At 48.0% G+C, this 15,466-nt stretch overlaps 1 protein-coding gene across 10 annotated transcripts in view; it reads right to left on the bottom strand.

Annotated features, from left to right (window-relative positions):
- LOC105283671 (DNA N6-methyl adenine demethylase) overlaps positions 1 to 15,466 on the bottom strand; it is a 55,026-nt gene that overhangs the window by 20,364 nt on the left and 19,196 nt on the right. For 8 of the 10 annotated variants that reach the window (XM_026973386.1, XM_026973388.1, XM_026973385.1 and 5 more), the window contains exon 3: positions 4,076 to 4,150. In XM_026973386.1, coding sequence (XP_026829187.1) covers positions 4,076 to 4,150 — 75 coding nt within the window. Of the gene's footprint in view, positions 1 to 739; positions 4,048 to 4,075; positions 4,151 to 15,466 lie in introns of those variants that run through there. The other 2 variants (XM_026973393.1, XM_026973394.1) reach the window with 2 other exon arrangements.

Here is a 15,466-nt window from a genome sequence, read left to right as displayed (position 1 = left end):
ATAAAATTCTTTCTTCTCTTCTTTTTTTCTTTAAATAAATGTCGCGTTCTTTCAAGTTGCAATTGCTGAAATCCAACAGTTTTACAAAAAAGAAATAATAGTGTAATTGACTACGATAAATAATATCGGATTTCTTCGCCCTGCGACAAATTGTAGATTACGAAAGAATCTACAATTTGTCGTTTTATCATACGTATATCAGAAGAATAAAAAATAAATGAGGCAGAAGCATTGGTTTTATCGGCCGGACAAGAAGAGCGGGAAGCGCTGGAGTGGCGAACGTGTACTTGGAACACGTGCCATAATCGTGCACCTTCGTTGTTAAGAGGAGGAGGGTGAACCCTTTCGCTGCGAAGGGGGCGTATATACACGCCCCCTCTATTGAGCTTATTAGCGGCCAATTATTTGCGACGGACGCGTAAGTGCCAATGAATTGTATTTGATTTACAATGATCTCTCAAGCTGAATGCGGGGACACGCGACAGCCGAGGATTCACAGATGATGTAACGCTGTCAGAAACGGTGGGATGCCGCGAAAGTTTGAAAATTGTCCTCGTGTGACACGCGTTGCTGCGCCGCGTGTTTTTCATTGCGCGCGCAAAGACTCGAGAAGAATACTGCAAAATCATTCGCGTCACGTCCGGTTGTAAGCCTTTTTGTTGCGTGCGCACAACAGCGCGAGAGGGTTCAGAGCGTAGGAGTAGGTGCCCAAGTCGGCAATTGAAGAAACGAAACTCACTTCGTCGTCGGTAGTGTGCGCTTGTCGCTCTGCTTGGACACTTTCACCGATCGCTCGGTAACTCTCCTTGGTCTTGGAAGCACTCGAGTTTCCGATCACTACACCTGACTCGTCGCGTCGCGTTACGTATACATATGTAATCTATACGCGGTGAACGCGCGAGTCTTGGTCGTTCGTTCCCCGCGGCACCACGAGTCTTCCTCTCTCGGTCTGACTGACTGACACCCACGCCGCAAACGAACCTCGTGCGAGGCTTCCTCCCACCGAAGAGCGCTCGCGGCCGGCTACGCAACACGTACGCACATACGCAAGCCGGCGTTCGAACTCGCAACCGATCGTTCGGAATCGATCGTCCGACGCTCGCGAGAGATCACTCTGGCCGCGGAGCGATCCGCCGAATAACTCCCATGAGACGCCTCTCCCTTTTCCTCCGGTGCCCTCCCGCCTACCTTCTCCTTCTCCTCCTCTTCCTCTTTTTCCTCCCCTCGTCCCTCTCTTTCTTGCCTCTTCCTCTTACTGCCGCTGCGCGTCTCTTCGCGCTCTGAATTCCCACCTTTCCGCACTCTCCCTCTTCCTCGCGATCTCACTGTTCCTCTCTCTCTTGGTTCATGGGCACGAGCACGAGCGCGCGCGCAATCGCGCTCGTTGTTCTCTCCCACGACTCGCCTCCCCTTATCCTCCACTTCCCCGCTGGGCCCAGCGCGTCGCGCGTTATCGCGGCGCGACATTCCGGTTCCTGTCGCGGGAGTATACCGGAAGTCGAAAGGCCCGATTGCGGGTGGGCCTTACGTTTGAGCATTTTTCCAACGTTCCTCATCGATGCGCAGTGCACTTGACGCTTTCGGGCAAGATTATCGGCCATTTAATCCGCTTAAGTTACAACATGCGTACCTCACGTATCCAAGTAACTGTGATGACGCATAGATACAGTGAGACGTTAATTGGTCAAATCAGATTAAAGCATTGTAACAAGTATACAACGTCCGAAGATACTTAAGTACGTCTCGATCCTCGCGCGCCGATTTCGCGTCACTTGCCGACATGTCGTACACTGCGTACATGTAAACAAGCCATACGGTTGTCTAGTAGTTTGCCACCGCGTAGAACGACTCGCGCCGCTCGGAAACGCTCGTGTCGATTTACACGACGCTCCTCCCGCTTCTTTCTTTGTGTCTTTGTTTTTCTCTCGATCGTTTTGCTCGTTTTCTCTTCGTCTGGCGTTTCCAGTTGGAAAACTGTCCTCGTCCGGGGGAACAGCGCGCCATTGAATTGACGATGGGCCTGATCCAGTCATTGACTTGCTTCGGTTACGATCGAATAATGCCGATGCTCTTTCCAAATTTTATCGCGCTGCAATTGTACTTTTTTTATTCGCGAAACACGAACAATTTCATCAATTTTCGTGCAGAATCTCAGAAACAATCGTCAATCAATTATGCAGCTACGTATTTGTAATGTTTCCATATTGCGACGTGATGAGGATTTGATCGAATATAATTATTCGTGAATTTTAGTAGACTAAATCGTGATATCTTTTCTGCCGCCATGCGAGAGAAAAAAGAAAACGCGATATCGAGATATTGCACGAGAAAAACACGTTTCGAGCAGCGGCGAGACGGCGGGCTTCAGCGAAGCCGCGAAAGAGGGAAGGAAAAACAAAACTCCCGTCGCGGAATCGCTATGGCTCTACCTATGGAGAGGTAGACGTCGCGTCGGTGTGCGTAGTGTCGCCGCCACCGCCACCGCCACTGCCGCTGCCGTTGACGACGACGACGACGGCGACGGCGACGGCGACGAGGAAGAGGGGATGGTTCACCAACGCGTCATTGTAACTGGAGGTGGCTGAACACAACGGAAGGGGTAGGAGGATACAGAGCTGCCGGCGGAGGAACGAAGAGAATACCTGCCGCTGCCGGAGAAACATTTGTGTCTCGGAAGAAATGAAAATCGAGAACGCAAGTCGAAGTTGGCGATTGCATTTCTTGGATCGCACGTTGCAACTGTCGCGCAAAAGACCGAAAATCGTAAAGCAATGAAATTAAACATTACATATCGTTCGTTTACATTTGACTCATTATGAGCGTTGTTGGAAAAACAATTTTCTCTATTTACACTCAAATGAATGCGAATGTAAAAAGAGATTTTGAGCAATTCATTGTTCGGAGTTAGTCGCGCGTGGATTCTTCGAAGGACAATTGAGTCGATGCATCAGATCGCCTTGCCTGGCTAAGGTGGCCGATGCATACGGAGATGGCCTGAAAGAGGTCACGGAAGGGCCGGTGGCAACGCGCTCAGCAACAAGTTGCAGAGACGTTAATAAACGAGCCCTCGAACGAGCGTCTTGCAGACGACTTCACAAAAGCCTTCCACACTTGGTTGCACAGACAACCAATACGAGTTTCCCTATCTTGTTTTACCAACGCGATCTCAAATATGGGAATGTCGAGAATTATCTTATCTTCGTGTTTACAGATTAGATAAGGACAGGCCCCATAAGCGACTGCTGGGTCTGATTTTCTGGCGCTGCCACGGCGAGTAATGAATGAGTAATGGGTAAAGATAAATAAAATAAGAAAAAACAGAAACAGATAATATAATCTTTTATATTATCGCGGGAAAATTATTGCTCGTGGATATCTCTCGAACGAGTTCTCCTTCGTCGTTCGGGACGACGAGAAAAACGCGAGCGTGATCGAATCTTAAGCGATTCGTTCTACCTCGCAACAACCTAAATGCCCCGTCCCGCGCGCGGAACGCCCGAGAATAAAGTTAAACGTAAAGTTCCTCCGCGCACGTTTCTCGTGAACGTACACGCGCCACCGTTCCGCCGCATGCGTGCTCAAGTTCGTACGCGGCTTAAGCAAGCGGATTTTAAACATGGCGGTGCAGCAACGCGGACAGGCGCAACGCGCGTCGATCAATACCACCTTGCTTAATATCAGTTCTGAAACTCCGTACAGCCGGTACCGAGAGATAGCTCACGCGCCTACGTCAGCGGAACGGAGCTTACGCGATACGTGCGTATATATAAGTGTATAGGATACGATAACGCTGTTGATTTCAGATTCTGGAATACGGAATTCCACAATCCGAAAGTAGATGGAAGCAACGTCTTGATTCGATTCGATTCGACAAACTTAAATCCGTTCGAGTGTGATTTAAAAGAAAAACCGATAATTAGTTTGACAGCTAAAAGAAATGATAAATTTGTATCTCGCCCCGCAGAAAACGAATGCGGGCATAATTGTTGATATCAGGCGCGTCACGCCTATATGTTTGAATCATTGGATGAGGGAATGGAATTAAAATAGGAAATTAGGATCAGACGTCGCTCACCCTAGTGGCACCCTTGCCTCGTCCCCTCCCACGCTCCCGGAAGGCCACTTCGCCACTGGACAGGTGGAGCAGGTGCTGAAACGTAAAAGAGGACTGTTAAATGCGTGGGTGGATTGCAATTTATGGTCGGTGAGATCGCCGTTCGGCTATCGTAAAATCAACGCAACCGTATCGTCCCAATTGACCTCGTTAAGTTCAATAGAACTGGCAATAAAAGTATAACTTCCATGGCCAACGTGTTAGATTAGATTCTAGACGGCGAAACGGTTCTACGATAAGGATATAGATCCGGATTAGAGTACATCGCGTATATGGATAGTTCTCGATTATCTGCATCGCAAATAGCACCTAAGTACTCGCTTGTTGTCAGACTTCTTGTTTTGTTCCGCGTTAATTATTTATATCTATATTCCGCGTTACACTTTTGACGCTAATTTATTATGTTAATTCTCAAGTACTTTTTGTATGCCACCCTAATCGCAGTTTAATAACAAATGTAGCACGGTAATACTAATACATAATTGCATATAAGCAACGCAGTATCATAATTCTTCTTTTTAAAATTGTGCGTATTATTATTATCGCATGCGCGGGAACATGAAATCAAAGTTTATGTATTCTTTTCATTATGCAGCGCACGCCATTTTCATTGTGCGTCGGTAATATAAGTAACTGTTATATCCATGGAGTTTTTTCTTCTAGTTTATTTTTTCACAAACTTTACTGGAGTGTACAGCGTGACACTTTTGTACTACGCAATATGTGACTGCGTAGAACCTATTATTATATCTTTTAATATCAAAATTGATTCACAATTTTGCATCAGACAGATGCAGGAAACTGCATTATCCTCTGATAAATTGTAACTACCGACGCACGGTACATTGATGAAAACGTGTGGTATCAACGAGTAAAAAAGACGTTCCAAGAGGCCCCCCCCTATAACGATATAACGATATCGTCTTTATCGACACATATTAGATTAATCTTACAATTATTGACAAAGTACAATTATATAAAAACGTAATGATTTATTGATGATCTTAAAGGCTAAAATCAGATAATGAAAAAGAAAAGAAGAAAGAAAAATTCACAATAAATCGAAATCACGCGCACAAGACAATGTTTTTAAAAATTAGTGAGTAACGATTTTTGAAATTAAGAGAGATTCAAGTGATAACGCGAGTATTTAAAATGATAATATCAGATATGACAAAATAATAAAAAATTACGATCTGTGTACGTGTAATTATTGTGTGAAATTGCTAAGAGACTATAAGAAATATTGTGTAACGGTCGACTAGCTATAAGAATTTCTTAATACTCAAACTTAAGTGAAATAACTCTCGATAACTTATGTGCGCATTTCAATGCTTGGCACATTCCAAATTAGTGGGGAAACTTTCCCTATTAAGTCCAAATTAAATTAAATTCGAAAATGTTTTGCGCTGTTGTTACTTTGAAATATTGAACCAAGAATGACTAGTCGGTCGTTAAATTAACCATTGCTCATCCTATCTTTTTTCTTTTCGCGGAATTGTGCGTTTCTTTTCCAGTTCACAACTGTAGTTAACAAGCCGATAGTCATTGCGTAATCGCAGATTACCAGTTTACGAGGAGCAAACTGGAAACGTTTATTAATACCCGACGACTTTTCCGCGCTCAAAGGACCGAAGGGTAATCTGCCGTACGCGGTGAGGTCAAGATTGGTGCGGCGATGGCGAGGGCGAGCAACACGGGCGCGTAACGAGTGAACATCGGGGGTCCAAAGGCAGGCGGAAAACGTCCCTTCGCGGCACACGCGTGGGCGATTACGGTCTAATTCCCTTGTACGCGCATTCCTAGCAACCTGACTGGCTTACCTACCAACCTACCTGCCTCTTCGTGAGGCAACGAGGAAAAATGCGAGCTGGCCGCGCTGGTGCACTCGATTAAGCACACGCTCGAGAGGCAGGGGCCTTCTCGATTCTCCACCCCCTCCGTCACGCACTAGGATCTATGTATGTATCCGTTCCCTCTCGTGGTCCTCTCTCCCCATGGCCCGTACGTACGGCTTTCTCCCTCGCGGAGGAAAGCGCGGAGAAAGACAGGACGGAGACAGCAGGGTGAAAGGGAGGCAAGGCAAATGTCAATATCGACGATGCATCATTGAGAGGGCGGGAATGAGGGCGTAATTAATCGTCCAAGCTAAGAAATCTCTTTCTCTTCCTCGTTCGATCGATTCGTCGGTTGGCTCTTATCGCGAATTATCCTTCGTGCCGCCCCGCCCCCGTAACAAGACCGAGCGAGAATCGTATCGAGCGGATTTTCGTTTCATTTCCTTCGTTCCTCCGACAAATATTCGTGTTAACGAGCACGACCCTAACATTTGCTCCATCGCATCGGTTTCCTCGGCTCGCAGTCTAAACAGCCCCTTAAGGAACTTGGGCTACAGCGCCTAGGCGGCCTGGTAGCAGCCGGTGCTTATATTTATTTAAGTCTCGACGACGCCGAACATTTGCCCTCGGAGAAAACATTAAGCGCGATCGTTCGTTCGACGGTGCGGCACACATCTGCCGGGCGCATCTTCCAGATCACGAGGAAGCACCTCGATCGGCCGACATTTGACGTAACGGTGACCGGAAGCGGTAGCGTCAATCCCGAGGGACGGAGTATCTCGGCACGCACAGATATTATTCGGACGCTCGCCGCGCCGCGCGACAATAGTCGTCGCGTATGTATTTCTCTTATCAGGCGCTGTGCATCTGCCGGTACGAGGAAATGTGTTTACGAAATATTTTAATTACCTTATCGTTGAATCGCCGCGCGCCCCGGCAGCTGCCGGCCGAACGCGTGCTTCTAATTGCCGAGCTAGACAGTAGTAGCCTCACGGTAGCACGAGTGTCTCCTTTCTTCTCGACGTTGCGTTACGTTGATTCGCACGATAATCGAGAAATATTCAAAGTCTTATCAAAGATTAAAAGCGTGCCTCTCGCGCACGCTCGTCGCGCGCGACTCGAAATGGCGTCGGGGTATCGCGCGTCTTTCCACAACTTTTCATAATGTATCGAATTTAAAATGGCGCCATGAATATCTATGAAAAGTCGCACAAAAGCATTCAATATTTCATCAATAACCTCTCGGTATTTTCGGCTTCGGTTTTATTCGGCAACGCTGATGACAACATGCGCTGAATCGGAAAATTGCGTTTTCAAAGCCGCGGAGAAACGGACGGGAAAGCGGCAGACGAAAATCCCGGATTTCCGTGCGTCATGTACGTGTTCCGTTGGTCAATGAAGGTATTCGACGTCTCGCCGTCACTTGGGCATCGCGGGATCCATTTTTCTTTCTTTCTGCCGCGTATCCATTGGACGCGTGTCACATGCACGCGCGAAAGCAACGGTGAGTCCGATAAAATTGTCAGACGCAACTCGGGGCCCTACCGCGGACCCCTGACGTTGACAAACAAATTCGCGCTTATCACCGACGGCAAGTTTTTTTTTCGTTTTCAATAACTTTTGACGTCGCGCGGAGAGAACGTCCGTAACTCCTTGGCGTACCATAAAAAGGCACGAAAAGATATAACGAGCGATTACGAGCAATTTTCACCGGAGATCATTGGAAATCACTGGAGATTCGAGGAGCGAAATTACATCGATTTCGAGCGCTCTAACGCAGCTGGAAGATCGCCGATGTTAGGCCGCGCTGGTTTTTCGATCAGCTGACTTTAATTTCATCAAACCATTTTCATTGTGCGACAGATGGCCGGCGACGCCGGACGAAAAAGCCGTTGCACCCATTAGAAGTGCGGCGGTTAAAAATGGTAGATACGTCGCGTCGAAAGGAAGGAAGGAAGGACAGGTTGCGGTGTAAAAACGATGGTGCGTTGAGGTTTCCACGCTTATATATGTATATAATAATAATAATAATGACGCTCGTTGGAGAAAATCGCTCGTAATTAGCGTGACTGAAAAATTTGCAAAAAATTATTCACCACGTAGACTCTGATCAACTGAATATCTCGAGTGAGGAACGCTTTAAAATCAATGTTTCTCTTCAAACGGAAAGTTTAAACGAAGGATTTATCATAACAATTGCGTCGATTGCAAGAAAAGTATGTTCACTTGGAGAAATGATAGAGAGCAATCGGCGCCTCTACTCGTGCATCTTTTGTTGCGACTTATCGTTCTCGCGAGAATCAATGAATATTCTCGAAACAGCTCGGACTAATAAACAAGCCTCCGTTATATCGAAGAGACGTATCGGCGCGGTCGCGCGACTTCCGGAGGAACACGACGAACCTCGGACCGCTATCCGTGGCGTCGTCGTGGTCGTCGGTACACGTGTCGGATGGGCGAACAAGTAGTATGGCGTGGTAACGGCTTTAATAATTATTTTTACAACGTTTCCGAGTACACGCGGGCCTCAGTCCGTCGCGCTTCGCCGACTCGCAGCTGGCTTCCATACAACCCTGCGGCCCACGGAACAAGGGCGGCACCGCCATGCAAACCGACGCGACGACGTCTTTCCACGGAGTCCCTTTCTCAAATCAAGATCAACGCTTCGGACTGACTTGCGCGTCGAGATCGTGAATCGGTAATGAACCAGAAATGCGGAGCCAAAAATTCATCGCTCCGAAAAAGGGAAATGAAATATATTTTCACATTTTATATTTATATTTACTATTATATATAGTTTTTCGCAAAAATGAGCAAAATTTCTAACGAGAGATCTACGCCAGTGAATAAAGTCTATTTCCTTGTTTTTTGGAACGTTCTGGAAAAGAAATGAGTAAAATTTGATAAACCGGTACCGAAGGCCGCGTACAATTTTCATCGCGCGATCGTCGGATCGCGTGGAAAGGACGGAACTGCGTGCGACTCGGTTGGCAGGTGTAAGTAATGGAAGTAACGTGCTTTTAAAGCAGGAGGGGAATACTTAATACTTCTTCTGCATCAGGTGCTATTTATAACGAGGACAGCTATTATCACGATGCCCGACGTAATTTCTTCACTCGTCGAAATATTCAATGGAACGACGCGTAATGACGGACGAACAACGTCGGTTAAACGATCATTAGTATAATTTATACATTTGCTCATTTTAATTCAACATTAAAGTTATTTTTATCGAATTCAAGCGTACGCAGTTCCCTTGATGATCCTTAACGATCCATCCAAACTGCGCAGCGTTTCCATCGCACGCCAATTATATGGTCCTTGATATAAAAGAAACGTGGCGTAAATTATTTACGATTACTTGAAAAAAATTGAGTATCCTAGCCTCTCTGTTAAACGACGAGATTGACGAATTAGTTCATTTGCTTCAATTCTGTTGAATGTAGAACGCGGCTAAACTCCCGATACTCGACGATCGTGATATCACTCTTCCGAAATCTCGGAAGGATTACCACGTGGTCCGTCGCACGTGGTCATGTTATTGTTTTGAGCATAAGGGTGTTGTTACTCCTGCCCAGGAGTAGGACAGGGGGATAGGTACGGAGGGTCGGACACCACCAGGAGGGATTTCATTCATGATCCCGAAAGCCACCCCCATTGCCCGGCTCCTCCAGAGACTGCGAGAGCAGGCAAGCGATACATTACCACCAGAAAAGGGTAGTTCCGTGCCGAGGCACATGACGTCTCAAGAGTGGGAGGGGGACCCTCGGATTTGGCCATTTGATATCTTAATACGGACCCACGCGGGAGGGTAGAGGCGTCTCTGCCGAGTCAAGGACCCCCCACGTCGTATTTTACTTAACGGCAGCCGTCGCCGCCATCGCCACCATTACCTTCGCCACACGGGGCAGCGAGGATAGCTAGGTCAGTTCCTCGCCATTACCCTCCCTTGGACATGTCTGAGGGTGTCGGTCCCTACGCATAGTCCCTTTCTTTCTCTGTCAGCCAGCAAGGACAATCACGCAGACGATCACCGTTTAATCGGCTAGGGATTTCTCGGAAAGATATCAACTTTTGTTTTCCAGCGCTCGTCTTCAACGTCATCTTTATAGAGCAAAAATTCTGTCTTTTATATTTTTGTCTACGTTGAGAATTTATAAAAGGTGAATGTACCACAGCTCCTCCATCATTTGATTCCCTTGTCGGCCTGTGTCTTGTCCGCCAATCACAACCGTAGCTGACTCGTGGCGGTCATCAAGTCGGTCGTACACGGATCGGTTGAATCGAGCGATTCCATGGGTACGAGAGAAAGGACGAGAAACCAGACTATCCTCGGATACGAATCGATCTATCCGGTGGTTGTAATCCTCTTGAGAACGTGCGACTACGAAGACATAAGTAGGGTGGTTACGTTAGTTACCAAGGTCGAGGTAAAGCTCTGGGTAGTTTTCGAGATAGCCCGACCTGTTTTCTTCTGATAAGGGGAACAAAAGTGATCTGTTACGTTAGTAGCGCTTTCGAAATTTCTGTCACGTGTTTAAAACAATTTGAGTGCGTGTTTAAGTCGTGAATCCTTTTCAAATTGTCATTTTTAAGCGTCAACAAAGAGAACGGAATATTATTACTTAAAAGAGATTTGAAATCAATTTTTGAGAGTATACTGTTGCTCACAGCTTTCCGAAAGAATTCTCCGAATGATGATCAGTGCCACAGAATTGTCTGGCATATATTTATACATAACACTCATCTCTTTCTCTCTTTTTCTCTCCGCCAATCTCCGTATCTCTCTCTCTCTCTCTCTCTCTCTCTCTCTCTCTCTCTCTCTCCGAGGTGACATTAACTGTCTACTTCCTAACTTAATCCGTAACTTCCGACGCCGCGACAATCTGACATCCTTTTTATTTTCATTGGCTCGCACCGAGCCTCTTGTACAGGGGTCTCGTTCCCAGGATTTTTCTATCCACGAGCGAGTGAGCGAACGAGCGAGCGAGCGAGCGCGGCCATATTCGCCTCTACCTATTCAATTTATATCGTTGCGTAGTACGCACGTACGGAGAGAGAGAGAGAGAGAGACAGAGATACGGTCACGCGTTCTCGCTCTCGTCTCCTGTCTCGCAGACGGACGAGGCGAAAAAGAGTGCACCAAATTGACCGACGAAGAGCTGGCGAGAAGAGAGTGGCCGTCCATACGCGCATATCCAGTTGTTTTTCCACCGGAAAGCCTACTCGAGGCACGATAATAAAAAAATCATCAAATTTACACAGCGATACGAGGAAAGGCGTCGCTTATCAGCGACGAACGGACGCATCGATCATGTATCTCGCGTGCATCTCGTGATCTCTATCCCAAGCGTGACAGATAGGATGAATCGCCCTAGAAGATAAACTCGGCTCGGCGAGATAAACACGTGAAATGCCTCGTCCACGCGAGATTGACAAAACGGAGAAGATTATCGTCTTTCACGCGGTGGCGCGCCGATGCTCGGCGCAACGATTAATTCTCCCGCGTAATTCGATAGAATTAACGCGGTGCCAGATGAGAAATTTCCAGCGAAAGGCGCCCGGCCTTGATTCCGCGAGGCAGAGCGGGGGGTGCCTTTTCACTCGGCGTGCCTTCCGCCTTAATTAAAATCGCTAAGCTGCCTCCGGAACGGTCGGTTCGCCGTTCAAGAATTCGTTCATAACTACGCGCGGCCGTCGACGAGAGACGTGGCAGCCCGGAAGGGGTGGAAGATAAAGGTGCTCGACAGCGTCGCGGCCAGTCTGTTTTTCGCGTCTCCGCCGAGGAAAGAGGCACTGGCCTCTCCGCTACCCTTCCGAACGGTTTCATCGAACGCGATGATTCATCGCGCTACCCCAGCGCGCGGACTGCGTTCTCGTCGCGGTCTCGCTTTCCCTGCCGCCTCTTTGGTTTTTCCGCAAAACGGCAGAGCGCCGGTAGCGATCGTTGTCTTGCTCCCAAGGGCTGAATTGGGATCACAAATCGCTAGAGCGTCATGTATACATGTATGGTAGCATGTATCCGTACAGCGTGTCTCTCGATCGCGCCAGTGAGAAAACGTGCGTGCGACGTTGCGTGGCAGGACACGCATGCACATGCACGTATATAGACACGCACACGCGTGCACACACGCTCACAGTCGAAAGATTCAAAGCGGCAGATGTTAAAACGCCCAATGGAAACCGGTCATGTGATGTAGCTGCCGACGCGACGCGACGCGACGCGACGCGCCATGCCGCGAATCGCTATGAAAATATTCCGCCATTGTCTCGCGGCCGCTGTACCGTCTTTTTTTCATCTATCAACGGCCAATCGCAAACGACTCGTTGCAATTTGAATCTGTAACGTGATGATATCTCGATGTTAGACGGATAAGAGAGAGCGTCGGCTTCTCGCCCGATGAATCTCGCGATTGTACCAATTTGATTTACCGCGGTGTAATAGAACGAATGATACTAACAATGATAATAATAATGCTGCGCAAAGCGGCCGACGCAGCGTCGGATTTTATACGGAAACTATTACGCGCCATTAGCGAATGTAATTTTGACATGCAGGGACAGGGCGGGTCGATGACCCGAACCCACTGCTGGACTACCTGGGTCGAAGGGCCGCGGGCCGCGGGCTCGGGAAAAACGAGAAAAAGCTCCCGTCGTGCGAAGAGGCTAGTAGTGCCTTCGCGTTCACGGTCAAGGTATTACCATTTTCGCGCGCGACAGACCGCAACCCGTATTGCCGCGCTGAAACGAAAGAGCCAATCAATCAATTCTCTGCCGTACTATTCTCGCAATGAGATCTGAGAGAATTGCATTAACCTACAGACATACATTACGTACATACATATCCGTACGATAATAATGCCTTGTCTAGTTTCTGTTACGCTGCAAGCAGCGTTTGCCGACATAACTCGCTTTAATGCGTGATCAACCCGCGTCTTGGTCCTGTATTTATCGAAATTCTGATGTGATAGCGTACGATTGACGTAGCTGTATTTCGTTATCCTGTATTACGTCTCCTGTGCCATTTTGTTCGAAATATATATTATTTTGATGTGCTCAGTGTGCGTTCGCGTAATAAAATGTACAGAAGTTCCACGAAGCGAAACAGAAGTAGAGACACGCGAATAAATTATCCGGTAATTCTAAATGAAAAGAAGGGCTGCGTTCAATTTAGCACGAGCGTCAAAAGCAACCGATCCTCTTCCAGCGCACAGCTGTCTACGATTATTATATTTCAGAGCTCTCTCTCTCTCTCTCTCTCGTGTCACTCTCGCTCTCGCAGCCACCGTATCGATCACCCCGGCACATATACCTGGGTTTTTGTCGCTACTGCGATTCTAGGGAGAACCGATGCTGCGACGCGCATCCAGCTCTATCCTCTCTTTGTCATGTTAAACACATCAGACGCATCCTGTTACTTACGGGAGCGTCCGTTAGTCCCGCTCTGACGTGGTGTAAACTCGCGCGCAATTTTCTCCCGGCAAGCTTTTTCGCGAGCTATCGATTCCGTCCGAATTTTCCGTGGAACCAGAGTCTCTTGGACTTTCCCAAGTCGTTCCGTAAATATTTCCACTCGTCTCGAAACATTGCCGAGACGATAAACAAGAAGGAATATTCTTGAAACACCCTACCAATCTCTCCAATTATCGCTTTTTGAGTTAGTGCGCTTCATTTCCTAGATTTTTCCTGAATTTTTTCTCATACTTTCCCGATTGCTCGAAATCGATTCGTTTAGGAGAGAAAAATCTGGCAACTGTTTCCAACTTGGACAGATGTTCGGGAGCTTTTGGAGACTGCCGTGAATCGAAATGAAACAGGGGCCACGTGCGGAGGAAATTCATTTCCTTTTACGGCGGCTGTGAAAAATGCGCGCGCAGATGTGCCCGGATGTTTATTTCGGTGACAACAATTCGGGTGCTCGATGACGGGTCTTCTTTCTTTCTCTCTCTCACTCTCCTTTTCTCTCTGCTTATCTTGTACAGACTTTCACAAATCGTACGAGACTGATGCCTCTAAACGGCTTTCGTTAATGCCATGTTTAAGCTCCCCACTCGTTCTTTGTTTCGTAATTATATTCAGAATAAGCAATGATCTGCACAGCTTTTATGTTACACCCACACACAATGATGGATGTTTTGTTTTTATTACAATTCATAACTCATGCGATTAAACATGTAACAGATTCGAAAGCACGAACCGAGATTATTTTATCGGTCATCATCTCGACCTTCCTCGCGACCACGAATATAAGAAGCGAAAGCACGATCGTATCTTTCAAGGTGGACCAGCGAGATAAGCCGATTAAACGCAACGGAGAATCGCCGCCATCTGCCAGTTTTCCCGTCGGAAAAGGTCGCGGTCGAAGTAGAAGCGGGAAAGCCGTGCCTCCCTTTCTGCAGCCCCTCGGGCCCCACGACACGATCGACTCATAAATTCCAGAAATCTAAAACCGCAGCCTCGCCAACGAGAGTCCGCGAGAAAATCAGGCGCGGACAAAAAGATCCGTGACGGATCGACGAGCATGTACATCGGATTCTTGCTCGCTCGCAGGATCTCCCATGGTAACCCCGTGGCTACTGTGCAAACAAGATGGCCGACGGCTTCCGGTTTCGGCTGCGACGCGGCAGCTGTGCGGATCTAGTTTCTAGGCTGGCTGATGGGGCAGGAGCCGAAAGAGGGCAAATTGTTCGGATCGATTCTGTGCGGACATTAACCTCTCGGGGATGTGGCCCCAACTCGAAAAAATCAGATTACGTCGACTCAAAGATTATATTCTTATATGCGTCGCAAAAATCTGTCGGCATAAGCGCGACCCTGTCCCACGATCGAATGCGATCCGCGACCGTCTTCGACATCGATCGCCCGATGACTCGAAGATGATTTACCGGCTGGTGCCCGAGATCGGCGTGCTTGATGATGCCACATGGCATCCATTAACGTGGGACAAAAGACGATCCCGGAAGATCGATGATGAAGAACGCCACCCCTCGCATCCTCGCGCGTGCGACGCGCCAACGCCACGTCGCGCCGGCGGAAATAAATGCTCGCAAGCTGTCGCAGCTCGGCATTTCTGATTGCAATTTCAATTCGCCGACTGCACCCCGCGATCGTCCTAAGCGCCGGCTAATCCCAATTACAAACGACCATTAATTCTAATCGGTGGATCAAAATCGGGTCAGCGCTCGCGCGAGAATTACGGTGACTCCCTTTCTCACCCTCGCGCGCACGCTTCTGCCAGCCGCCGCCACCGCCGCCGCCGGTGTTGATCGATCGTGCGCCCGACCGCCCCGTATGCATGTGTGTGTGTGTACGCGTGTGATTTATGTTTACACGCTAATTATCCTCATTTACATAAAGATAGAACGAGCTCGCGCCGTCAGACTCCGCGCGGTTGCGCGCAGGCTACCCCTTTGCTGAATCGGAGCTGACTTCCGGCCAGTGTCACCTTCGCGAATGCTCCCCCGGAATCCACGATATTGGTTCCCGAAATCGCAATTAATCTCCAACGCCTGCG

This window comes from Ooceraea biroi, chromosome 10 (genome assembly GCF_003672135.1).
Source record: "Ooceraea biroi isolate clonal line C1 chromosome 10, Obir_v5.4, whole genome shotgun sequence".
In the NCBI taxonomy this organism is placed as follows: Eukaryota; Metazoa; Arthropoda; class Insecta; order Hymenoptera; family Formicidae; genus Ooceraea; species Ooceraea biroi.
Note: the sequence above shows the minus strand (reverse complement) of the source record. Positions and strands in the feature narration are given on the sequence as shown.